Source organism: Bombus pascuorum, chromosome 13 (assembly GCF_905332965.1).
Source record: "Bombus pascuorum chromosome 13, iyBomPasc1.1, whole genome shotgun sequence".
Taxonomy (NCBI): Eukaryota; Metazoa; Arthropoda; class Insecta; order Hymenoptera; family Apidae; genus Bombus; species Bombus pascuorum.
The window spans coordinates 12680088-12705648 of record NC_083500.1 but is presented as its reverse complement, the minus strand read 5'-3'; the positions used below and the strand labels follow the sequence as shown (position 1 = coordinate 12705648).

At 42.6% G+C, this 25561-nt stretch overlaps 2 protein-coding genes across 5 annotated transcripts; both read left to right on the top strand.

The window, feature by feature from the left end:
- The first annotated feature begins 191 nt into the window (after window positions 1–191).
- On the top strand, window positions 192–17014 carry LOC132913229 (PTB domain-containing engulfment adapter protein 1-like). 4 transcript variants are annotated; one of them, XM_060971392.1, is made up of 9 exons: window positions 192–348; window positions 12224–12330; window positions 12412–12479; window positions 13760–13942; window positions 14026–14352; window positions 14492–14706; window positions 14779–14993; window positions 15304–15530; window positions 15603–17014. In XM_060971392.1, exons 2-9 carry the CDS (start codon window positions 12261–12263, stop codon window positions 15675–15677), a joined length of 1380 nt encoding a protein of 459 aa, XP_060827375.1. In that variant the 5' UTR covers window positions 192–348; window positions 12224–12260; the 3' UTR covers window positions 15678–17014. The 4 variants fall into 4 exon arrangements, with proteins under 4 accessions (XP_060827375.1, XP_060827378.1, XP_060827376.1 ...); XM_060971395.1 differs by lacking the exon at window positions 192–348 and adding an exon at window positions 2434–2565; XM_060971393.1 differs by lacking the exon at window positions 192–348 and adding an exon at window positions 6454–6756.
- Window positions 17015–17696: 682 nt separating this feature from the next.
- Window positions 17697–25465, top strand: LOC132913235 (chloride intracellular channel Clic). The gene is made up of 4 exons (XM_060971403.1): window positions 17697–17938; window positions 23169–23474; window positions 23585–23911; window positions 24002–25465. The coding sequence occupies exons 1-4, from the start codon at window positions 17870–17872 to the stop codon at window positions 24080–24082; spliced, it is 783 nt and encodes a 260-aa protein (XP_060827386.1). The 5' UTR covers window positions 17697–17869; the 3' UTR covers window positions 24083–25465.
- Window positions 25466–25561: the final 96 nt, after the last annotated feature.

The window sequence follows — 25561 nt, the reverse complement described above, 5'->3', positions numbered from 1 at the left end:
TCGCCGAGTTTGACTATACAAAACATGCCGCCGTACAATGGCGAACATGGCTACCCAAGTTATTGGACATGGCGACCAACCACGGTGGCGACGAATCGCCGATATATTCTGATATGTACACATATACATGTACGTGTATGTACATCAGTGCGACGAATGTGTTTCGATGCTAGAGGGAGCTAGCTACTCGACAGGCAGACCCGTCTAACTCTCAAACTCTCAAACAGATTTTTTCTCATTCGCATTGGTGGGTTCTGTGTTGTCGGAACAGGTGGATTGCGTTCAGGGAAAGCGGACGATAGTGTAGAAACGTCAATCGCCCAGTCACACAATAATTCATCGGTGTCGGTGAGTGAAAACATTTAATTAAACTGGGATCTCGCTGTCTAAAAAGAATCGGCCTATTTTTAATTGTCTCGTCGCGTCGCGCCGGTATTTACGAAAAGAAAAGGAAAGAAGGAAACGGATAAAGACGTTTTTAAACCAGAGACACGGGACTTTCTATTTCGGCATTTTTACGCGGTATAAGCGAATACGAGCGGAGTAGCGAAAGGCGATAGACGGACGAGGATAGATGAAGAACAGAGACAAATGTAAAGGCCTGTTCGTGATCTAGACAACGCTGGCAAATGCAACGTTCCTTTAACAGAAAGGCGATCATAGATCGTGCATATTTCTGGTGAAAACATTTTTCCTTTTCGCGCTTTCTGTTCTTCACGTGACTCACGACGATGTTTAAGATTCGCGCTCCTTTGCCTTATGCGTTGTAATTGTTATTCCGTGCATCTTAATTTAACCGATGCTTTTCATTACTTACTCCTGCGAAACGTTAGAAACGTAACACAGACCGCTACTTCTCCGGGAAACAAACAAACTGCGTGGATTATATTATCGAAAATCAATTGTATTTGTTAAATTCGCAAGTTTTATGTCGATCAGGATTTGTCGAACTCGAAGATAATTCGATATCGTAAACATTGGAAACGGTTTGAACGGATAAATCAAAATTCCGATGTCACGTCGTGGATTAACTCAAGGGCACAACAGGAACGGTGCCCTGTGGATACGACGAAACGTCATAAAGACCTCTTACGGCTTACAGTCGGTTTCACGTTGACGGTAGCTGTATCACAGTTAACTTATTTCGTATTCGTACGGCGAATATGTATCTGATGTCACGACAAACGCACGGTACGTACGTGCGGGTTCCCTTTTCGTCGCAACTGATTCGACGAAGTGGTTCCATTGCTTGCACGGAGAGAGATCGTTTGTCGTGCTTATCATTTAATAAATAGACGTATGTATATTGCCGAGCGTAGATAACTTTTCATATCGCACGAACGCCCACTGTCAATCCGTTCGAAATATCACCGCTCTTCAACGGGATCCAGCTTTCCTGCTTTCGATCGATCTTGCTCCCAGTATTTCATACTTAACTTTTCAACGCGTCGATACTTTGCAGTTAACCTGAAGAAGGGAACTTAATTTTCTCGCCAACGTGACATTTTCGAGAAGATTGATGAAACTCGACTAATAATTGTTAAGGGATCACCCGGTGCATAGTCGGAAAGATTCGAGGCGCATACGTTTCGTAGAATCAGCCAGCGAACGAGGCTCGTACCTGTCGTCCGGGAGGACTTGCTTTCGGAGGGGCATTATCCTTTGTCATCGTGTTTCTTTTTCTTCAAATATTCTGCTCTCTAAGAGATTCTCTTCTTTTTTCGTTCTCGCATTAAGGAGTTGGAAGTATTTGGTTGCAACATATACGTATACATACAGAGGAACAGGTTTGTTTTTTTCTTAAATAATGTCTTTGCGAGTCGATTATGTTTGGATACGAGCAGACAGTATCCTTCTTCGAACGTGTATGTGTATAGGCATATTCTGAAATTATGACCAGAAATAATAGTCGATCAAAAGCAGCAATCTGGTAACGTGTAACTAATGTAATCGCACTTACGTAAAAGGATTTATAAGCGTACACGTACGTTGATGGTTTTCAGCTGCGCGATTACCGTATTTTTCGTAATTCTGTCGACCATGTTTTACGAAATCGCACTTATCTTTCGATCGGTCGAAAAAATTACGGCCACGACCTGGAAGATCACGATGACAATTCCTCAAGAAATGAGAGGGAAAAACGGCGGTTACGAGGTGAATCGAATTGTCGTATCGTGGATGATTGCATTTTTGGCAAACTATCTTTTCTTCGGTAAGTACGTAAGCAGGGCAGAGATAAAACGATAAATTACGAAAGCTTCTTTGTCTCCTTCTCTCCAACTGAAAATTTACCGTTATTTCTTTCGAAACGAAGATTCTAACAGATTCGTACGTCATTCTCAGGAAAGAGAAAGAAGCTTCGTCGAAGCTTCGATAGTAGACGTTCGACGCCTCGGAAGGTTTTAAGGTTCTATTTGCCTCTATTCGCAACACGGTTGATAATTTTAATAAACAACGGCACCTTACGACGATCCGATGCGAAACAAAGTTACTAGCGGGGCAACTTTGTCATCCTCCGAAACTACGTACTAGCTACGGCACTGTGAGAAAGTCACGGGGCACAGGGTAAGAGAACCGACGACGTTGTCATTGTCGTTTTCGTTTCGCTTTGTCTCCATGTTGCTCGTAACCACGAGTCATGTTGACGTACTTACGCGCTTGTGTACAAATAAACGTGCATTATTTCGATGTAAATGACGCTCCAATAATAACTCGACGATCCGCGAAGACGTGGAACGCATCTGCTATTATTATCATCCAAGGAGACCAGAGCGATGCTCTTTTTCGACAATTCTTTGTTCGGTGGGCGAATAATTGTCTGCGAGAAACTCGTTGATAGTTAATAGTTGCTCATCCGGTGATGGTCTTATTTAATACGCATAGGTTTCTAATTACATCGTGTCCCGCGAGACGCGTCTTGTCGCTGAATAATTATGTACATTTGAACGGTGCAGCCCGAGCTACGTGTCTCGTATGACGATACCGCGGAAATGATTCTCGGATGCATGCAACACAAGGCTGCTAATCCCATACCATCGTGTAAGACTATAAAGAGTTTTGTGAACTTTCAATGTCTCGTAAATATATAAAGATTTTTTAGTTAATACGGAACTTTTGCGATAAGAATCTTTGTGTCTTCCTACGAATTTCTTGGGACACTTGATCGTTTAATATTTTGCTGATTTAATATTTCGCCGATGCTTGTTACTCGTTAATTCTTCTTTGAACTGTTCAGGTAATAAAAATATCAACGTATTCGGAGAATCACATACTATGTACAGTTTGCCCGGAACCCTCATGTATGACAATGAGTTTGAAAGCTCAGTTTATGACCTGTCACGAGGCACGGCGTTAGCGCGGTAAAAACGGTGGACAGAATAGCTGTTGACTGCTGACGGTCAAGATCATCACGGTCGAAGGAACCAACTGATTACACGCTGATATATGGGTATTATATAGAACGCGTAATTAATTCATGACCGTGTTTTTCGCGTACACGTTCATGAGTGGAAGCCTCGTAACGAAACAATATACGAAAAAGGCTATTCTTCCGGGAGGGGAGGGGGGGAGGGGGAGGCGGAAGAAACGCGCTGCACTGCACTGCACTGATATCCCGAAACGGAGCGTCGCGTCGCCCGTTACAAACACGGAAATCGTATTTACAGCTTGGCCGTTAACGCGTTAATCGCCCTCTCGACTTCTTTGCGATCGATGCACACGGATTTGTAATCGTATACCACTCTGCTACAGGTTTCAACTACGTTTTAGGGATTTTCCAACAACTTCCGAACATGAAATGGAGTCCATACTTTATAATCTTTTGCATTAAGCGAATTAAGTTGATAAGTCTATGCGTGTATGAACGACTGTCGTCGTAGAAATGCTCGTCTCTCTTCTGATAACCTTCGTTTAAATATCGTTGACGCGCAAATTATATGTCACGAATCTGTTCTATCTATCTATTCTATATTCCATCCTTTCCTCTTCCGTGATAATCTATGGAGGATTGCGGGCCTGAGACACAGCCATTTAAATTCTACGGATAGTCGAGTATTCAGCAATTTCCGACTAACGTTTTTACAGTTTGTTAACAATTTTATGGGCGAATTAAAATTGCCATCATAGAAATTGCAATTTTGTGAAAGAGTGTTACAGAGGTGGGCGTAATCGTTATTGATTATCGGTTAAATTCATGTATTCTATACATGAAAACTGCGCAAACACGCATATTGTATTATACATATAATAGATTAATAGCTTTGTATTTGCCGTATTTTATCGGGTGGGCGTACATTGTTGAAGGGAATTTTTGCGTTCGTTTGATCGATATTAAATTGCCAATATCACAGTGGAAATTGGCTTTCTCAGCATCGAGAGATTTGTTTTATCGTTTAGGGATAAAATTCTTCGTTCACGATTTTGGATCTCCTTTTGCAATTAATTTCCGGACTTGCCGGGCATGGTATCAACGATACGCATGGAATGTTTATGCGTCGCCACTAATGCATATGTATGTCAAGCATAGCGAATCGAGATATACTTTCCCTGCTTTCGCGCGTATCCACCGTCCAAGACGAATTCGCTAGCGATCGAATATTGTCCGAGGTGGTCAGTAGCGAAACCGGAACTCGAGAAAGTTCCAAAAAGAAGATGGTCGAGCGGAGAAAATTGCTCTGTATGAATACGTGCGTGCGAAGATGCGAATGCTAGGTATAAATAGACTCGGTAGACTTGTTTGTCGAGCGTTTACGGAGAAGAATGCGACGTAAAACTGACATTCGTGGATGGCAGACGATGAAAACAAAAATTGTGCAATCATCTCTTCGCTGTACGATTGTATAATGAACGAGGAGATATGCATATGGAAAAAAAACCGGTTCTCTGTTCTCTGTTTTCTGTTCTCTGTTCTCTGTTCTCTGTTTTCTGTTCTCTGTTATCGGTGCTGAATCATACTTAAAACCTGTCGACTTGTTTCGCGTTCACGTTCACATCAATTTCACGATGACGTCTGTCCAGTACTCGTGCGGTAGGAAAACATTAACAGCTCGTGCATAAGTGGATTTTTCTCTCAACGATACTTTATCTTGCTGTTCTTTCCGTCACGTTACAACGTTGCGTCTTTTCGTTGGGAATTCCGCTAATTTGGCATTTAATTTTGATCTCGGTAAATAAGATATCGAGGACTACTAGACCGGCTGGACTAGTAGACGTTGGATTATTGAATTTTCCAAGTTCTAAGCACCGACTGTCGACTTTGCTTTTAGGAGTTTCAAATCTATTTTCAATTTTAACGAACGAAAGTTAAAATGCCGAGGGAAACGTGCAATCATCTTGATTATACGTAAGAATTTCGCAAAGGGAAATCCATTTGTTGTGAGATCCATTTGCGGGCCATTCGCATGGAAAATATTTGTTGCTGTTGCGCCAAACTCTTGAAGCTACTTTCATTTCGTACGGTCGGCGATTCTGTAATTCAGCGTTATTTTCTCACGCATAGGCTATTGCGTTCGCGGTTCTCGTACTTTTAGGCTACAAAGAAGTGGAGAGGAGCGGCGCTTAACGCGGTTTATCAACTGACGCGTGTTACATAGGCCGGCGAATACAGGCCGGGCATCCTGTCGTAGAGTCTCGTCCTAAATTTCTTTCTCTCGGTTTCATGAAACCTCGGAAGCGAACGATATGGATGTTTTTATTCGGTGAAAAATGAAAGAGCCGGTGCGGCAGCGTCCTTCGATCGACGATATTCGATATGATATCACGGTGGATCTCGTGAAAATCGAATGAATCGCGATGGGGATCGATTACGGTAAAAATTCCATCATCCGGGGGGATACAAATGGATGTTGTGGCAAGTATAGGCTATCCTTCCCCCTCGATGATCCGCAGCAGAAGAGGATAGACGACTATGGTCTCGGTCGTGGCTGGTACCGCCATCCTCTTATCCCTTCTCATTCTATCGAATCGTCCACGATCGGCGATCGACGATCGCGCTTCTCTCTATGTCCTTGTGTCTTTCGTCCATGATTAAAGAGTCTTTCCGTCGTTTCGTTTCATCATTGCAACGGTTATCTGGTCATTTTTTCGTTCGTACGCTTTTGTCAATATTGTAACGAGGCTCGTTTATATTTCAGTAGCGGTTTCCGCGACAGCGACGATAAAAGTGGAAGAAGGATAAGATAGAACGGATAGAGGAAAGACGGAAGATGAACTGTTTCACGGAATATCTGTAATGGCAATCGGTGGTAAATTCGAAGGAAAGTAGTGGATGAGGACAAAGGACCGTGGTCTCGACCGTGGCTGGTACCACCACCTATCGAGCCTTCTCATTCTACCGAATAATGTAGCAGCACCGCAGCGATTCGACTCCCACGACTGGTTCCGCCAGTGGAGTCGGTCGAGATCGTTCGCGCTCGGCCCCCTCCGATAGCTCCGAAGCGCTCGCTGCTTGCAGGCTTGTTTGCTCGAGTCGTTCGGTTTCATTCGGCTAATCAACGTGCGCGCCGATCAGTTCGCCATGAGTAGTCGAACGATTCGCGTTTATTGAGCTTCTCGTCTTTTCCTTTTCCTTCTTTCTTTTCCGATACTTGCCGATTTGCTCGTGGGTTCGTCGCTGCTCCTTGTAACTTTGTAACTCGTAACTCGTTGGCGAATCGATCTCGATCGTGGGCATGTGTTACGTGCGATTCGTCTAGCTTCTCCGGATACACATACATACATACGTACGTACGTACATACGTGGTGAAGAGAACGCGCAGGGTAAGTTTTCAAAGTTCCGCAAGGACTCGCAGCCGCATCCTTTTCCACATGCTCGGACACGTTTCGCAGTCGGTTGACTCTCTTCTGTCTCTTCTATCTCTTCTACCTCTGCTATCTGCTCTATCCTTCCAAGCACTTTTGCACTCTTGTTTGTTTAACCGCAACGTGCTAAAGCAGCTATCTCGGCTCACCCTTCGGCTTTGCCTGTATAAATCGTCGCGGATTCGAAAGTCATCGCTCGTGCTTGTGCGGGGCGCGTTCCTATCCGCGTAGATCGCAGTTGTCCTTGCGACTTGATGCATCTAAATGGAAACGAATCATTCGTTGGAATCATCGATGCTTCTCACACGAAAGTGGAAAAACGAAGCACGTTTGCGGTTTCACTTTTCATTGGCCAACTTTACGTTCGAATAGCAACGTTCGAAAAGTTTACGACCAAGATTACGTTACGCTCTTTGTAAGCCGAGTGACCACAGTACCTTTGAACCTTCTACTTTCTACCGACGTTGCGCTATTTACTTTGTTGTCTGTTCGTAATGGATCTGCTCTCAACGATAATAACACGCGAAACTTCGAAGCCGCGATGTACGATTCTACGTATGTACGATGGTGACGCGACAGAATTTTCTTATTGAGATCGCGATATCGTTCTATTAATCGTTATACGAATCGTAATATTAATTGGGTCGCGTAGTCTCAATCTTCACAGTCGTACGAGTATTTAGAGGCCGCGAAATACCTTTAAAAAATGCTGCAACCTAGAGGTTATCGGTAACTTTAATCGTGGATAAGTGGATTTAAAAAACACGTAGATGATCTTTTATGCGTATGCAGACTTAGGATTATCGGTGCACAAAAGGCCTGATATGGAAACTAATGTCAGAGGTCGGCGTTCGAAAGGGCAAGTTGCGTTTGAATTGGAATTGAATCGAAAGATAATAAGTCGAGCGGCGCCTTCGTTAACTTTTTCGTCGGTATAGTTGAGCAACTATGAGAGGAAGAAGCATTTGACGGCGAAGAGTTTGCTCGATGCCGTTAAGAAACTGCCTGACGAACCAGAGTTTGTTCACGCTTGGAAATGTAACCGTAACGATTGTTCGCATTACGCAATGATTTGCAGTTGCCGAGACGACGTTAAATTTCTATCTTCTCTTTTCCTTTTCTCGAGCGTGCCGCTCGACCAGGAACTCGTAATACGATATTCGCGTGGCGACCACCGTAATAACGCTGGAGGACGGAGAAAAAAAAATATACGTTTAGAGTACATTTAGAGGCAGGTGTAGAGCGAAGGGGGGCGGTGGGGGGGGCGGAAGAAGATACGACGTTGCAAATGAAACTGCATTTCTCGATCGTTGTCAATCGACGTTAGAGGCATCGTCGATTTGCTGGGATAACCGTATTTCTTAGCAGTTACTAGTTTTTAGTGAAAATGTAAGAAACAGGTTTAACTGGGACAATGAGTTTCCGTATTGACATTGGAAAGCAGACAACGACGAAAGATGCATCGTTTTGTTCGATGCCGATAGATCGTTTGCAGGCTGCGCGTTTTTTTTTTTTTTTCTTTTTTTTTCGATAAATCGAATGTGGGTCATGATCGCGATCGTTAACGGCACGAAGCTGATTTTTCGCCTAAATGGATCAGCTGAAAATGATTGACGGCGGTAGAAGCGCGAGAGAAAGCATTCTCTGATCGTCCGCATCCGCTGGAAAAATAGTGGCAATTACGGTTAGCCCTGTCGAATGTACGTTTAATCGTAGATTGATGGTGCCACGTAGATTCTTCGGGTAATGACTCGCGAAAGGTGCTCGTGAGTTCTTCGCGTTCCTTCCTTCTTCCCCTTCTCGCGTTCTTATCTCTCTCTCTCTCTCTCTCTTTCTCTCTCTCCAGTCTCGGCAGTTCGCTTCACGCGCTAACGATTTCGCGTTCGATTTCACACGTTGGTCAAAAATACTTTCGACGAATCTTCCGTGTCCGTTTTAAATTAGAAAGTTTCGTGCGAGACTGCTGATTGCGCGTGAACGTTTCGACGATAAGCAGCAGGGGGCTTAATCGTTGTCCGAATAAGGGGCGAGGATCGAATTAACAACGGCGGTTGATCGATTGATTCTAGGGATGATGGTCAGGGGACGGTAAAATATATCTGACGTATCGGTGACAGAGTCTCACCTTGAACGTTATGCAATCCGCTATTAACATACGCATAGCTGTGTTGGCTGGGGTTAGTTGAGAGAAAAACTACGTTGCGTTGGTTCGTAATCGACTGCGTTGTTTAACTTTAAACGGTGTCAGTGTCTTGGCAAGCGATTAGAAAATTCTACGCAATTGTTTCCTCTGCTGGAACGTAGCTTTTTTCTTTTCTCGACAGTGAGGATAGGCATTACCAAATGTTTCGTAATAGTCTTGGCGTACACAGCGAACTCCTGAATCAAAGCGTCGAGCAACATTTTATGCTTTTTATTAGAGATCGAGCCAAGGCTAGCTAATGTGATTCTGTCTTCTTTTCTTTTTTTTTTTTCTTTCTTCGCTTTCCTTCCTCCCGTTCTTGCCCGACGATGGCAATTAATCGCTCCACAGAATAGGTGTTTTTTCCCTTTAGAATTTAAAGTGGTAGCCGATGCCGAATTATAACAAGAGAAACGGTGACAATTTAAAGAACGAAAGATAGCGTAAACACCGCGAACGAGGGGAACTTTAGCGACAACTGCCTTCCGATGGTTTAGAATAAAAGGCAAACAGGGGAAATAGCAGGGGAAATAGCAGGGGAGTAGCAGGGGAATAGCAGGGGAATAGCAGAGGTCTCCGATACCTGTCCGTTCGGCCGTCCAAGCCTCTCCAACTTTGACGCTTGACCGATATTGCGACCTTCTATCGCGTACCTCTTCCTATATACATACCGCGTCTACGTTCTAACGGTCGTCTAATAGAGTAATTACATTGTCTGGTGCGAGATGTGTACGGTTAAGGTGGCAAGCGTCTAGCAAAAGGAAAAACTGACCGGGGAAGGGACAGATTCGTTCGCGGCTCGTTCGAAATTGCTGGCGAAAGTTGTTAACGTTGTCCGGGATACGAGTACGCGTAGTTGCAGTCTCGTGCTACCCACCAACGTTACCTGTTTGTTATTCGCAACGGGAACTTTTGCCGGTAATTAAACGTTTTAAAAATCCCGCAAAGAAGGAAAAAAGAAGAGAGGAAAAAAAGGTTCAACGGGTTAGGGAAGGTACTGTGCCCGTTGCGTTGTTTAAACTGGATGGGCTCGTAATGCGATACTTTGCAAGTACAGGCGGAACGGTTGCGACTTTCGTATCGCGTAGTATTATTAGCGTACGTTTCTCGACGGTGCGTGCATGCGGTGCTGGTACACAGGGTTCGAGTGGAATTGAGAAAAGGCAGTTTGCTCGATCGATTCGTACACGCCGCGCAATCTTCGTTGAGAAGTGCCACTTTGCTAGCAGTGCCACCACGGTGCATTCCTCTATTCGCGTTTATCATTTAGCCTGGCGTTTCCTATATATTCGACGCATTATCGCGTAACGTTAAGCACACGAATCGGAGAATCGAAAGGACGAATATGCGGCACGTGGATACGAGATACGCGATACGAAACGCGCGTGTCACACGAGGCACGCGCTTGCTTCCGACTTTTTTCGTCCTTCCATCGCATCGGATACATCGGATACATCGGATACATCGTGCACGAGTCGAGTTTCAAACGGAACACCGGGTAGAGCTGGATGCAAGCTGTCACGCAACAGGTGTTGTACGCACCGGCGATCCAAGTCCACCGGCGGTTTACTACTCGCACTGTCGATTCCGCTTATGAATTTCACGTAATTTCTGAATCATGAGAATATACGCGGTTTGAACGTTGTGTAAAAATATGAGTTACAGTCCCGTAATCATCCTTGCAAACTCTGCACTGTCGAGTCATTGGTAGAACGAGGGATCTCGGTGGAAACGTATTCGTTCGCGTTGCTCCTTTCTCGGGTAATTGGTAACGCATTGTGTCACCGAGAACGACGGAACCCAGTTCTCATGAGTTGCAAGAGCCGGCGCGGCGTGACGTGTAGGACGACGAACGCGCGCAAGTTGAACGCGATTCCAGAGAAGGACAAAGAAGGTAGTTGTGCGAGTCGGACGGAAAGGGACTATGGCATAGAGTATACGGTCCAGAGTATAGAGCATAGAGTATATAGAGCATACAGAGCATACAGAGCACAGAGCACGGAGGACGGAGCACAGAACACAGAATACAGAGCACAGAGTATAGGTGTAGGACAAGTCACGGAAAGGCACGGCATTGCCCGGCTTTTATTCCGGTGTACGATACGGCTCATATAGGGCTCGTACAGCGAAGAACCACGGCAACAACCGGCGCACGATACACGCGGACCGGGCAAACGCTTTGCTTCGACCTCTTTGTGGCTACGTGGGAGGAATAGGAAGTCGTGCATTAAATCCGAACCTCCACCTTTCAACGCTTAAACGCTTCTCAAATAGAATGTACAGGATACCGGCGCGAACCGGCACGCTCTGCGCACAAAAGCGAGATCGTGATTGCGCTCATTTTTCAGTTAACACACCGAGGAATTCTCCTTCTTTCTCGTTAGCCTCATTCCGCTCGAGTTGCTTCGAAACTAGCCGTTCGTTCGATCGAAACAGACCGCGTTAGAAAAGAAAGCAACCCTTGGAAATTTCAGCAACGGAGTCTGGCTGCGCGACGAAACGATCGAGGCGTGGCTGCGACGTTCGACAACGATCCGGGTTACCGCTGATAATACGTACTGCTATAGGATATATAAGGATACACCGGACCAAAGTTCTTGCAGTTGTTGGACGAGTTGTTCGAGTGCGAACCATCAAACGCGCGTTTGATCCAATTGAATCGGTAGAGTAGTCGCAAAGTGCGAATAGTGTCATGTGCGAGATGATGAAACGCGAAAGGATTTAGCCTTCGTGCCCAAGGCTGACTGCTACAACGGTGAACAATCGTCCGCGCCTGAAGCCTTAAGCCGGTTTTACGCGGTTTGCCAGTCCATTCGAGGAACGATATACGCGGCGGTATTATCGGCGGATACAGCTATTTGCTCCTTATCGTTTCGCTCCTCTCGGCTAGGTATATCGTATCCACCGAAATTCGCTAGGGTCGCCGGCAGAAACGAGTTTGCGATAGAACGACTGACGGGAAATGCTTTCCTCGACGAACGATAAACGGAATATATCGTTACGGAGGATGCATCGGTCTTGATTATTTTACCCATGTATCGCTGCTGGATCGTACGATCGAAACAAACGGAGGAAAAAATCCGACCCGCTTCCCACTATCACTCGTGAATAGCGAAAAGCGTTTTAGTCTTTCCTTTTAACAGAAACAATCTCAAGTTCGCGATAGAGACAGGACAAAGAGGAAATTCTTCCTTGTTGCGCGTGGCGTCAAAAATAATTTTGCAACTTTTTTTTTTTTTACAGGTATCGGTGAATAGGTGAAAATTAAAGAACCGACGATATGAGAAACTCAACGTTATTGAAATGGGCGCAGAACTCAGCCAACAGTAAAAATCAAACCAGCAAGAATGGTAAGCCGGTTTCTTTATGACTGCGGCGTGTGCGACGCAGCGTGTACGGTTATGCGTAAGATCAGTGAATTCTATTTGCAGGAACGAATAGGAATTGGATACACCCACCAGATGCGCTCCAAAAAGGCCACATCGCCTACTTAGTCAAGGTACAGTTTACTTTCGTCGCTGTGCTACTCGCAGAACCGCATAACCGCTTTTCCTAAGAATTCAAAGAGAAAAGAAAAGACGAAAGAAGCTTAGCTTTTATAAACTGTATGTTTACACGAGGCTTGGACGATATCATCCAAGTCATAATAACCGAGTTTAGTAATGCGGCGGCGAGGTCGGCTCTGTTGCGAAATTTGCAAATCGCGAGTAAAAATAAACGTTCGCTCGATATTCATCCGCGTATTCAAGCTTTCCGGCAAGGTTAATTGAACTTGGAACGGTGTCTCCTGCACGATTGTGTGATCTGTGGCAGGATAGATGAAAATTACGGTGAATGTACGTATACGTAGGAACGAACGTGGAAAACGGATAAACTAGAATTCCTGAAACTATAGTTGGACCGCTCGATCTGCGCCAACTGCTCCAACTCGGATAGTTTTTTAGCTGATAACGCACGGCACGAAGACGCGAGGAAATAATTCCAATAATGCTCGACGAAGAAGAAAGCGAACCAAGATCCGCCGTAATCGTTCCCAATTTTCTGCCAGCGTACAGCGCTAAATAAACATTTTTATCTATCGTCGATTTCGTAACCTGGCAAGGCCGTCGTTCTTGATCTTTTAATAATCGATGATATCCGACAGGACAAACGTTTGTCCAATTAATTTATCGCGCTTAAAAATTGCATAATTGCCATACGATGTTCTCTTCGCCACCTGCCACTGCGACTGTATCGCACGTATATGCGTGTACGTTTATCGCGATACGAATACACACGCGTTAAGAATAAACTGAAACTGGTCAAAGTTGGAAGTGACGAAAAGTCTGTTGTACCTTGAAATTTCGCCGACGAATAAGTTTCGCTATTCTTTCGAGCGAATTGAACGAGCCGTCACCGCGTATACCGCGATAAGTGCGATCTTCGTAAAAGATACCCTTTTTGTCTCTTTACGATTTCAACTCTTCAACGAATTCCTTTTTAACGATTCAAACCGAAAGATAAAACGAATTACTAATTGCTCCGTTTGTCGTGCAATTGACCATTTGTTCTCGACGTCATCCTATATACGATATAATTTGTTATTGCGATTAGAGTTGTATATTAGGGTTATTATCGCGAGGCAATGGTTCGTTTATCGTAATATAAGCGGACAAAGAGAAAAAGACATATAAACGAAACGTATAACGCAACATTTGCACGCTCGATTATCAAGGATTCTTTTTTCTTTGTTTACAAAATAAATTATTTCCATCGTAATTTGCTTGTTATGCTTTTTAGTATCTGGGCAGCACAGAAGTGGATCAACCTAAAGGCATCGAGGTTGTCAAAGAAGCTATTTGTAAGCTCAAGTTTAATCAACAGTTGAGGAAAAGCGAAGGAACGAAAACACCTAAGGTGGAACTGACCATAAGCATCGACGGAGTTGCAATTCAGGAGCCGAAAACGAAAACATCGGCAAAGGTATCGCAGTATTTCTTATATATCCTGTCGCATCGTTGTCGTGTTGCGAAGCCTGCCAGTTAACGAACCGCTTCATTTTTTAGCGAATTATGCACCAATATCCACTACACAGAATATCGTACTGTGCTGATGATAAAGGCGAGAAAAAGTTCTTCAGCTTTATCGCAAAAGAGGAAGACGCCGAGAGGCATACTTGCTTCGTCTTCGTTAGCGATAAATTAGCTGAAGAGATCACGTTGACGATCGGCCAAGCCTTTGACTTGGCCTACAGGCGGTTCTTAGAAACATCGGGCAAAGATTTGGAAACGCAAAGGCGCTGCATGGTGCTGCAGCAAAAAATAAAACGATTGGAACACGAGAATAACGTATATCGCCAGCGGTTACAGGACATAGCTGCTATCAAAGGATCGGTTGGTTTCAACGATTAGCCTTTGTTAAAACACAATTTCTAAAAAACAATATGTTCGATATGCAAACAACATATTTTATACTGTATTGCGTCGTATTTTAAAATACAAGTCGTAACGCTTCGTGAGAACTTTCTTCCAGGCTGATGTGTCAGCATACTTGTCGCAACACGATCTTCCGGATATTCTGCACGTGCCTGGCGCCATCAACGAAACAACGCAAGTAAATGGCTTGGCAAATAAATCTTCCCTTGGTAATATAAACGACAGTAATGGGAATACCTCGAATGGATCGCAGCAACCACCCCCGGTTCCTCCAAGGAGTTTCGAGAAAACGTTCGACGATAACTTTATCGGGTATGTAGAAATATCTAAGATAAACGTATTTTAAGACAAGGTAAGTTATATTTAATGGTTTTCCATGAAAAGGAGCGAACCTACACCAACACCGTCGGTTGGTACCAAATTGGAAGGGCTGTTGATGGACGAATTCGAGGAGGATTTCAACCCTAGAGCATACGAAACTGCAGCAAATGGTTTGACAAATCATCAATCCAGTCATAACAGTCTTCTAAATGGTCAAGTGTCCTCCAATTCCAACTTTTTCTCACAAAGCAATGGCACTACAAGTCCACCACCATTGCGTAAGTTAATTTCTTTCTATTTCTTGCAGTCTAGTTTAGTTATTCTCCGTTACGCGAAAGGAATTCCCCCTCTTATCCTTTTTCATCTTTGTCCCTTCACTCGGTCATTTCGCGGCTCGTCGTTCTTTTATCCTTTGCTTTTCGATCCACCCGTCAGTCTAGACCGCGCTGAGGTAAGCGTCCTACAACTACGAATAAATCGTGTTGCACAGGTGCTGGCTGAAAAATCGATTCGGATTTTATCCCCTCGATTACGAAACATCCGATCTCTGTTTCTCCTAGTAAACTCTAATATTCTACGTTTATTTAGTGGCTCCACCGCCGAAAGCGAAGGATTCCAGACGTCAAAATGGGCTGAAAGAAGATTTATTTGGTAGTATTCCTTTCAATCCCACGCCATCCGTTAACGCAAAAAATGAATTCAATGATCCATTTGAAATGGGCGAATTCGGAGCTACAACGGCGATTTCTAATCCTAGCCAACAAGAATTAGAAAATGCGATTGGTCTTTTAGATAAGAAGCTGCTCGAAATGAAGGTATAGTTCGTGACTAACGTGAAACTGCCATATATTTAAATATCTTTCATTTTTACCATATTGGTGTTGCAGGATGGTTTTAGTAGAGGTCTGTCGATCGATACCGATGACTTTTCGTTGGAAAGTTTGGATCCGTTGCGAAATTGAATCAAATTGAGAGTTCTTTCGGAAAGAAGAAGGCAATTCGTACGGATATCGTATGTTCGTTCGAAAGCGTGATGAAGGTCCGGGAAACGAATAGGCAAATTAGGAACATACATCTTTGCGAAACCAAAATTAGTCAATTACTATTATAATTATGTTAATCATATATTTATCATAATATTTGATATTTATCAGATGCCTACTGAATATCGATAGTAGCTTTAGTCTCGACGCCAAACACTGCAGAGACTTTGTTGTTAGGCATAGGAAAAGCATAGGAAAACAAATGGTATTATAGATACTCGTATAATATCTCATAATATATACATATATATATTAATACTGTTTGTTTCTTCTTCTTTTTTTTTTCTTTTTTTTTTTTTTAATAAAGACTTGAATTATTTTAACAGCATATAAGAAAATAGCAATACGAGATATTTGAACAGAATTTCCTACCGCAGTTTATTCTATATATCAAGTGTGAAATTTTCAAGTCGAATATTCTACGTCTTTGTTTTTACATACATAAATGAATCAACGAACCTGCGTGCCTTTCACCAACATTTAATAAACTAAACCGAAATTAGTCAGTTCATAGAGCTAATTCTTGTTGTTAAAGTTATTATTTGTAATGTATAAACCTTACTGAGTGTGTGGGCGTGTGTGCGTACGCGCGCGCGAGCGCGTGCGTTTCGGTAAATAATCCATTCCATAGTCGAAATACCCCATCCTTATATACAGGAATGTGAAATTTAGAATCACGAGAGACTGTTGTTTTTAATCTCATTTAAGTAGATATTCAAAACGTTACAAAATTCAACGAAAAAGAAAAAAAAAAGCTAGATATATTATTATATATCTTTCGGCGGATACAATCGATTATCTGTGTGCATCGTTCCATCGTGAATTAACAAAGAGGAAAATATCGAAACACTAAGTGAAACGATAGTTTGGATCATTTCTACCGATAGACAATATTGTACATCTAACTGCTAAATCTTTTCTATCGATCTTTCATACTCCTCTCTTTCTCCCATTCTCCGTTATATTCGTTTAGCATCGTAATATACATACACACACACACACACACACACACACACACATATACGAAGGATATAAGAAAAGTGTAAAATGGTATGAATGTTGTGTAGAAGGTTTTAGTCGTACAATTTTATAGACAGTTATGCGTACGTACGTCGTGCGATCTTCGAGACAAGAGAAACTGACGTCTGGTACGATAAGAAGAATATTATTAATTATGTACATATGAAATGCTGTTTTATTATTGTTGCTCTATTGTTTAAGCACTATCGTTAACAATATAAGGCGTAAATAATGTAGCTGAGAAATTCGTTTTATTCAACCCACAGTTATTTAAGTTCTTCAATTCCAATTTCATAGATACTTTCATTTGAATTTGAAGTAACCGAATCTAAAGTATCGACAACCCTTCTTTCGATACATCGAATTTTTCTTTTCGATTTGGTACGCATATATTGAACACTAATTTGTCACGTATATATCTATTATCTCACTAGCGACGAAACACGACTATCTTGAAACAAATTGGAAAATGTTTATGTATAAACGTTACAAAGCGTTCGTTGCAAACATACGCTTATTGTGAAAACTTGGTGCATAGAATCGCCTCGCTTGTTAATAGCACGAATATGATGTAATATAACGAATGACCGTTGAAATACTTTGACAACCTTTGAAAAGTATATTGATTTCAATAAATATTTTGCAAGTTGGGGATAGTACATTTTCGGATCTGTTTCAAATTTAACCGATACAATATGTATAATCGCGATAGCCGTGTTTCGGCATTGTAGCATTTAGGCATTATAATGTTAATGAGTGCTCGGATACTTTTCTGCGCAGCTGCATTTATATGTACATACGTCTTTGCAATTGAAAGGGCGGAAGGTTGCCGCTTCCGTAAACGTTAGAATTTGGACGAGCATTCTCTGGTATGCCAACCGAGGTCGGTAACGTGGAATTGCGTGGTTCTCCATGGCGCGGCGCTATTGTCGTAAACGTGGCGAAGCACGCGCTGCGTCAGTATTTCGCGAGCCTCCATCGCGTACTGTTGCAGTTGGTCGTAGAGGAAGGAGCTGTCCTGTTCGATAGTGAACTGCGGAGTACGATAAAAAAGTGCCTTTCGTCTAAACTAAGGGAGTAGGATTGTAAGGATGGCGGACGACAGCCACGAGAACGGCACGAGCAACGGCGACGTTCCCGAGATCGAGTTGATCATCAAGGTGAGTTTATACTACGCGTGGAACGAAGACGAGGAAGGAGGAAGAGATAGGGAAAAAAGGCGATCGTTTCGTGCACGATATGGGCGTGGATCGAATGACTGGTTTTCTTCCTGTACTTTCTTCTTCTTCCTCCCGATGTTTCTTCCTCTTCTATCCGGTGACGAGGAGTCGCCGTCGAAACGACCGTTTCCGACCGAGATACGTGTGCATCGTTTATAGTTTACGGTATGGAAAATAGAGAAGCTGCTTCGAGTGACCATCGACCGTTTACAAGTAGCGTCGAACCGCTTCTATCGCCTTTGTTTTCATCACGCTTTCTACAGTTTAGTCAATTAATTCGCTGATCGATGAGATGTGTCGAAAATCGAACGAACGACAATAAATTGAACTTTGATACGTTACTGGAATATGGTGGCAGAGCGTGAGACGCGTTATTTCGAAAGCTTTTCGTATTCGTCGATTACTAGTTGCAAGCACAAGGGACATCTGCGAATATGGTAAGTATACGAAACCATTTCCTGCGAGGAAACCGACGTAACGCTATGCGAAGAAATACAGACGTAAATACGTATGTACGAACGGTGATTCTGGTTGGCCGCGTTTTCTACGTCATTGACTCCTCTGTAGAAAAAGGAAACCCTTGGCTCTTATCTCATACGTACGATACATTTTGACGATAATATATTTTTCCTTTATTTATATTCCTATATTTTCTCTTTCTCTCTCTCTCTCTCTCTCTCTTTTTCTTCTTTCTTTTTTCTTTTTTTCTTTTTTTTTTTTTTTTTTTTTGGAGTCTGTTCGCTTTTAATGGACGCTTCCAGTGGACCAACTTCTCTTCCTCCCCGCCTCTCCCTTTTTCCCGCCTAATTCGTCAGTCGAAAATACAAACTTGCGCGACCACGACGACGCATTTGCACCGGCCATATATCAATTTAACGAGATTAGAGAAGCATTTATATGTATGTAGCCATCGCTATACGAAGGATAAGAAAACAACTGGAAGGTTCCGGTCTGTTCTTGTACTAATTAGAGTACCGCGAAAATAAAGAATCTTTGCGATCTTGATATCGTACTTTTCGATTAGAATCGGTAGGTAATATCGAAAGATAACGATCGAAATTAATTTGGCAAATGTGTACGAGTGTCAGTGGTAAAATAATTCGATGACTCAATAATTCTTTTTAATGGTTTCATGTTGTTATTCTATCGCATTATATCGGGAATATTACATGTAACTGCAAACAATGCGTGTACGTATTAAAAGATGAATTTTGTTTCTCGATATAGAGATAACGGAGCTAGACTCGTGCGGCGATCGATTTAATCGAGAACGAACTCGATTCCATTTCTCGGAATGCTCTTTCACCATATTTTCTAGAAAAACGTTTCCATAGAAGGAAAGAGGCTTCCTTCGATTGTCCAATTACGAATTGTCGATTAAACTTTCGCCAATCGAATCTAACGGTTGGTTGTTTCAGGCAATGGGTAACGCTAATCTTATCGTATCAGTAATCTATCGTAAACAGCTCTTCTTCTTATCGTTGTCAGCATCTTAATAAATAAATAACCAAGCGAACGTATTGGAATCGATTTCGTCGCACACGTCTCACGAGACAATCGGTGAACAAGATTCGTTACATTTCGATCGTCGAATTTTCATCCGAGATACGATTCTCGTTCTCTTTTCTCGTTTAACGGATCTCTTTTGCAGAATGATTCGAAAGTTTTCGTGAATTTAGATTGTCTGAAAGCTCTAGATTAAAGTGCTTTAAATATTTTAGATTAGATTAGATTAGATTAGATTAGATTAGATAGATAGATTGATAGATAGAGCGAGATTAGAGTTTAAAGAGATCCGATAGCCGATATCGGAGATTTGGAACGTTCAAGGTTTATAACCTGTTGATCGAATTAAAATCGCTGAAGTAAAAAATTAAGATACGAAGAAAAAATTGTAAATATGTAGTCGGTGTTCATTTTTCTAAACATAAATACGATAGAATCTAGTAAGTAATGGAATTTATATGGTAGATATTACGTTAAAAATGTCCTGTTATATATATTACGTTATAAGAGTTTAAGAAACCAAATATCTCGATACCTCGTCTTAGCTGGTTAACTAAAAGAAAGATTTTCAAGCTGAATACTCTTCCATGGACCTAATTTTCATGCTTGGAATGCTGTGAATTTTTGTAATTACACGCTGACCAAGAAAAAGAAAAAGAGCAATGGAACCTAGATCAGGCATAGATTTCTGTTGCCTATCAAACGTTATGGCGAGTACCGGTACTACTTTGAATATTTTATCTGCTTTTGCGCGTTACGAATGTTTCGTGAATATACGTCGTGTGCATTGTGCGAAACGTTTTAAAACTTTATTAGCGCCCCAACGAAACTCGAGTATTCGTTTCTGAAAAATGAAACGTTACGCTCACAGGCAACGACATACCATATAGGAATCGCGTCTCTGATCTAAGATGAAACGCCTAAATGTTTCGTAATGTAAGCATAATTGTGTTGTAAACGCATAAAAATTCAGAGTCCAGCGACGAGGCAGCAGATACAGACAGCCTTATAAGTAGAATCCTACAGGAGCGAGGGACTGCTCAACGACGGCGTTCGTTACAAGAAGAGATTTAATGGTAACTGGCCGACCTTGCACTCGGAAGGCGATCATGCGAGGTCTTCGTAAAGTGTGTCAAACGGGATGAAACGACGGGGAGCTCGGCGAGGTCCTCGAGATTCTACCGTTAAACGATGAACTCCTTTACCTTCCGCTTTCCTCGCTCTTCTGGCTTTCCCCCGTGCGTAAACACCTCCCCTTCCCCCCTTTTCTCTTCATCGTCCGTCATAGTTCTCTCTTCAGCTTGCTGATCGACGTTACTTCTCGTCGGTCCTCGTGAATTCGCCGTAAATCCTTTAACCGTTAATCTCGTCCCCGTCTCGAGAATGAGTCATCTTTGCCTTCTTCTTTGCATACAGGGTATGATCTTGATGCGTGGGCTAAAATGCTCTAATGCGATAAATAAAGTGGGGTAAAATGGTCTGCGTGCAACGTATTCCGTTGTACGTACTGTATAAAGTAATATATAAAATTCGGTGTACCGGTGTGTCCGAGCAGACTGGCGATCTCAGACACGGCAGAGATACGCCAATGCAAATTTTCCCACGAGAGAAAAGGAATTTTTATTGTAGCCGATTGTAAGCAGCTAGATCTAGCTTAAGCGTTAATCGTTTTACAGTTGATCGTCCATTTTTATTCATAGTGGTGTATCAGCTAAAAGGTTATAGTAAAGCGAGAGAGAGAGAGAGAGAGAGAGAGAGAAAACGATGTGACGGTCGTCGTATCCTTAGAATACGCAAAAAACCTACGACATACATAGTATATGCGTCATACAACTGTATTCATTATGCACGTACGTGTACCGCTGTTAGACGTTGGTTTGCGAGAGCGAATATTCGCCTATTTACCGTATGCCGTGCATTATACAGCAAGTTGTTGGATGACGTGTTGCATCCGTGAGCATTGTTCCCTTCCTTTTTACGTCTTGTCCTCTTCTATAGCCAATATACCGAAGCCAAGCGTTCTAATCGTATGTGCATCGCAGGTAAAAGCCGCGGGAGAGCATGGAAAACCGCTCGATGCGTTCTATAACTCTGTTCGTCGGTCAAGTTGAAACGGGAATCCCGTGTAACTACTTAGTTGCAGCGATGCGCGTAGAAACGCGCTTATTTCAAAAGAAACGAGGAATTCGCTTCGATAGACTATCGACACGCGCGTTTCGTGTTCGGCTCATCCACGTTTCAGGCAGCTTGCTGGGCAAAAATTCGAGGATCGTGTTACCCGAGACTTTGTCGTTGCAAAATGATACGATATTATACTACGACGATAGACGTACCGTGCAACGACGATCGCAATTGAATTTTCAAACGGCGAGAGCGAGAGAAAGGAAGAAGCAACGGCGGCAGGCACGCGGTCAGAGAGCGAAAGATTACTCTTGCGCGTTCCGATGGAACACGTTCGATGCCTCGTGACATTTGATTCGGCGTCAACGCTTTCCGCGCCATTGCTATTTCTCGTGACACGGATAACGCGTTACCCAAATCAAAAATCGATCCAACCTCTACCTTATGCTTGTTCTTTGCCTTTTCTATCCAGAAAATGTCGTTTCTATTATTTTTCAGTACGATTCTTGCGTAATATAATTGCCACGTCTGTTACGTAATCGGCAAGTAATCGGTGTCCGCCGATTCGCTGCTCGTTGTATCTTCGAAAACACGGAACTGACCAAGCACAAAAGTGCCGCGTTTTAGCCTTGGCCGAAAAGTTGCCGAGCTTCGCAGATGAGAGGCCCCACGTTCGTTTCTTGGGAATCGGGATTTCTCGCGTCATTCGCTCTTGAAACTCGCAGGTCGAACTTGCGTCATCGTAAAAAAAAAAAAAAGAAAAAGAAAAAGAAAAAGAAAATAATAATCAGTTCCTTTTTATCGTTCAACGTCAGGCTACCATAGTTGCCGACTAATATCTCGAACAGCTCAGAGGCTGGAGCGAGATGATCGTTGAAACGAAATGAAAATAGAAACCGTGTTCTTGGTAAAAGCTGGCACGTTGCCCATCTTTAATTTATCCGAATTGCATCGATACCGGGCCAATCTTTTACTCTTTTTCTTTTCTTTTTTCTTTTTTTACTCTCTCTCTCTCTCTCTCTCTCTCTCTCTCTCTCTCTCTCTCTCTCTCTCTCTCTGTCTAATAATTAAAGCAAACATAGACACGCGAGAATTCGGGAAGCGAATCTCACGAGAGTCACGATAGATATGTAGCTGGAATACGGGGTTTTTTTTTTTTTTTTTACTGTTCAGCGGGCTTGAAATAAAACGCGTTTCTTCTCATATGGGCGAGCCGAAGCTTTTAGCTGCGAGCGTATCTTTTGGTAAGGAATAAAGCGAGCTGCGTCATCGAGGGAAATAAATAAACCGTGACACGGAGAAAATGAGAGCGGAGCGAGTATGCTAGATACGTGTGCTCTCGGTTTGCTCGATCAACTGGAGAAAACGGATATCGTTTCGTGTTCGCGTCGCTCGAGGGATTCTTTCGCGTTTGAACAGACTATTTTAGATTAGAGAGACGGTGAAAGTGACCATCGATTAATTTTTTCCTCGTTACGCGCGGCCACTGTCGATCGACCCGCGATATACGATAAATTGACAATGGGAATATATGTATTTGCAGGCATCTACGATCGACGGTCGTCGAAAGGGTGCGTGCCTCTTCTGCCAGGAATACTTTATGGACCTGTATCTCCTCGCCGAATTGAAAACAATCTCTCTAAAGGTGACCACGGTCGACATGCAGAAACCGCCGCCCGATTTCCGTACCAATTTCCAGGCAACGCCGCCGCCGATCCTAATCGATAACGGCGACGCGATATTGGAAAACGAGAAAATCGAACGGCACATAATGAAGAACATTCCCGGTGGACACAATCTCTTCGTGCAAGACAAAGAAGTGGCTACGCTCGTTGAAAACTTGTTCAGTGTATGTATATAACTGCTAAAAGCCGCTCCGCCGAGAAACCGCTACTTTCTCGCCTCTAAGAGACTTTAGCAGCCGCTAAGCGATTTTTAAACACGCTATTTTTGTTCTAGAAATTGAAACTGTTACTACTGAACGCCAAGGATAAGGATAAAGATCCGAAATCATCGTCCCTGATGGCACACTTGCGCAAAATCGACGAGCATCTAGGTCGTAAGGGTACTCGTTTCCTCACAGGCGATACGATGTGCTGTTTCGACTGCGAACTTATGCCACGACTCCAACATATCAGGGTGGCCGGCAAATACTTTGCGGACTTTGAGATTCCGGAAACTTTAGTGCATCTATGGCGATATATGCACCATATGTACAGGCTGGATGCCTTCTTGCAAAGTTGCCCAGCTGATCAGGATATCATCAACCATTACAAGTTACAACAGGTCTGATATATGCCAAAGCAATCGCGGCCAACCTTTTCCTTTCTTTTATTTATTATTCCGTAACATTCTTGTCTTACGTTGTCGTTGCAGAGCATGAAAATGAAGAAGCACGAAGAGCTAGAGACCCCGACATTCACCACTAGTATTCCAATCGAGGTCAACGACGACTAGGCTGGACCTCTGCCGTCGGGTCTACGATCTCGTTACTTTGATGCAGAAAAGTCGTCGACGTCGCGGTGTAGACACGAGCGGTGTGAACAAAGTGGCATACAGATTTTCACGCAGATTCGATCAGAGTTTTAGTTCTTCCAACGGACGATTCCTTGGGAATGATTTCCTTTGGAAAAGAGGAGTCGGCTATTTGTAAAAAGCATATAGGGTCTGAGTACTCTTGTGAACAGATTTTCATCGTCTAGGTTTCACTGCGCCGATCTCCGCTACACCGATTTATATAACACTTTTGCTACCTATATTTGACAAATTATCGTCGACGCTTTTATGGCCTAAACCGATGCAGAACAAGTAGCTTTTTTACCGCAGGAGGCAGAAGAAGATACGCGTATGAATGTATTAAGGCTTATCGAGAACGACCTGTAAGCGTATCCAGAAAACTTTAACGATATTTTCCTTTCCTTTCTTTCCATTTTCTTTTTCTTGTTTCTCCGCTACGTATGCGAAACCATACGTAACCTTCGTTCGAGTAGCATTATTCTTAGAAAAGGCATTTTAATCTTTTACGTATACTTTAGATCAAAGGTAATGTATTTTTTGTTCTCCCCGTCGCCGCCGCCGCCACCGCTTTCCTTCTCTCTCTCTCTTTTTTTTTTTTTTTTTCCTTCGAGTAAAGGTATTCCATCGTCGTCTTTCGATGGCGAATGATCTTAACGCAAGTAGAAAATGCAAAAGGGACGTATGCATTTGAATTACGATTAACAATCGATTAGGTTGATATATTTCTTTATTGTTTCTTCTCTTTTTTTCTCTCTTTCTTTCTTTTTTTTCTTTCCTTCCTTCCTTCTTTCTTTCTTTCTCTCTATCCTTCTTTCTTTCTTTAAAATCCGTATTGTATTTATCACGCATCTAACGACTAATCAATAAATTGACTTATCGATGGTTATTCTTCAACAGCCATCCCCATTGACCATTATAATCCTCCATTGTATCAAGCTGTCTGAATGTAAGAAAAGATATTCTAGTCTCACGTACCACGTATAATGTCAAAGCTCTGAACACTTGCTTTCAAGGTATTTTTTCTACATACAACGGAATCCTAGGAAATCGTAGTGCATACGTTTCTTCCAACCTCTACGTTATAATGAATTCGAACTTGCTTGCAGATGCTGACTTTATAAAAAATGGAAAAAAAAAAAAACTCATCGTTTGGAAACAGCGCATATTTTTCATTGATATCATTCGACGATTTAACAAATTCGGTACTTTGTATTCGTAATTGTATTATTACCATTGTATCGTAAATCGTTATTATTACTGCTATTGTACTATTTTGGTTTACACTTGTAGAAACGAATATATTAATATCTACATTGAATTTTAGATTCGTAGGTGCGTTTGTTCGTCTTATTTCTTATCGGCAAGAATTCGTGAAACATCGAGTTTTCGTATAGATGTTGAGTAGATAAAAATCTGTCG

Excerpts from the sequence above, each read along its gene's own strand:
- LOC132913229 (XM_060971392.1), top strand. The coding sequence starts at position 12,261 with ATGAGAAACTCAACGTTATTGAAATGGGCGCAGAACTCAGCCAACAGT. Across the intron at positions 14,707-14,778 it reads TTCGACGATAACTTTATCGG|GAGCGAACCTACACCAACAC; the intron begins GTATGTAGAAAT and ends TTCCATGAAAAG. Across the intron at positions 14,994-15,303 it reads TACAAGTCCACCACCATTGC|TGGCTCCACCGCCGAAAGCG; the intron begins GTAAGTTAATTT and ends ACGTTTATTTAG.
- LOC132913235 (XM_060971403.1), top strand. The coding sequence starts at position 17,870 with ATGGCGGACGACAGCCACGAGAACGGCACGAGCAACGGCGACGTTCCC. Across the intron at positions 17,939-23,168 it reads AGATCGAGTTGATCATCAAG|GCATCTACGATCGACGGTCG; the intron begins GTGAGTTTATAC and ends ATGTATTTGCAG. Across the intron at positions 23,912-24,001 it reads ACCATTACAAGTTACAACAG|AGCATGAAAATGAAGAAGCA; the intron begins GTCTGATATATG and ends TTGTCGTTGCAG.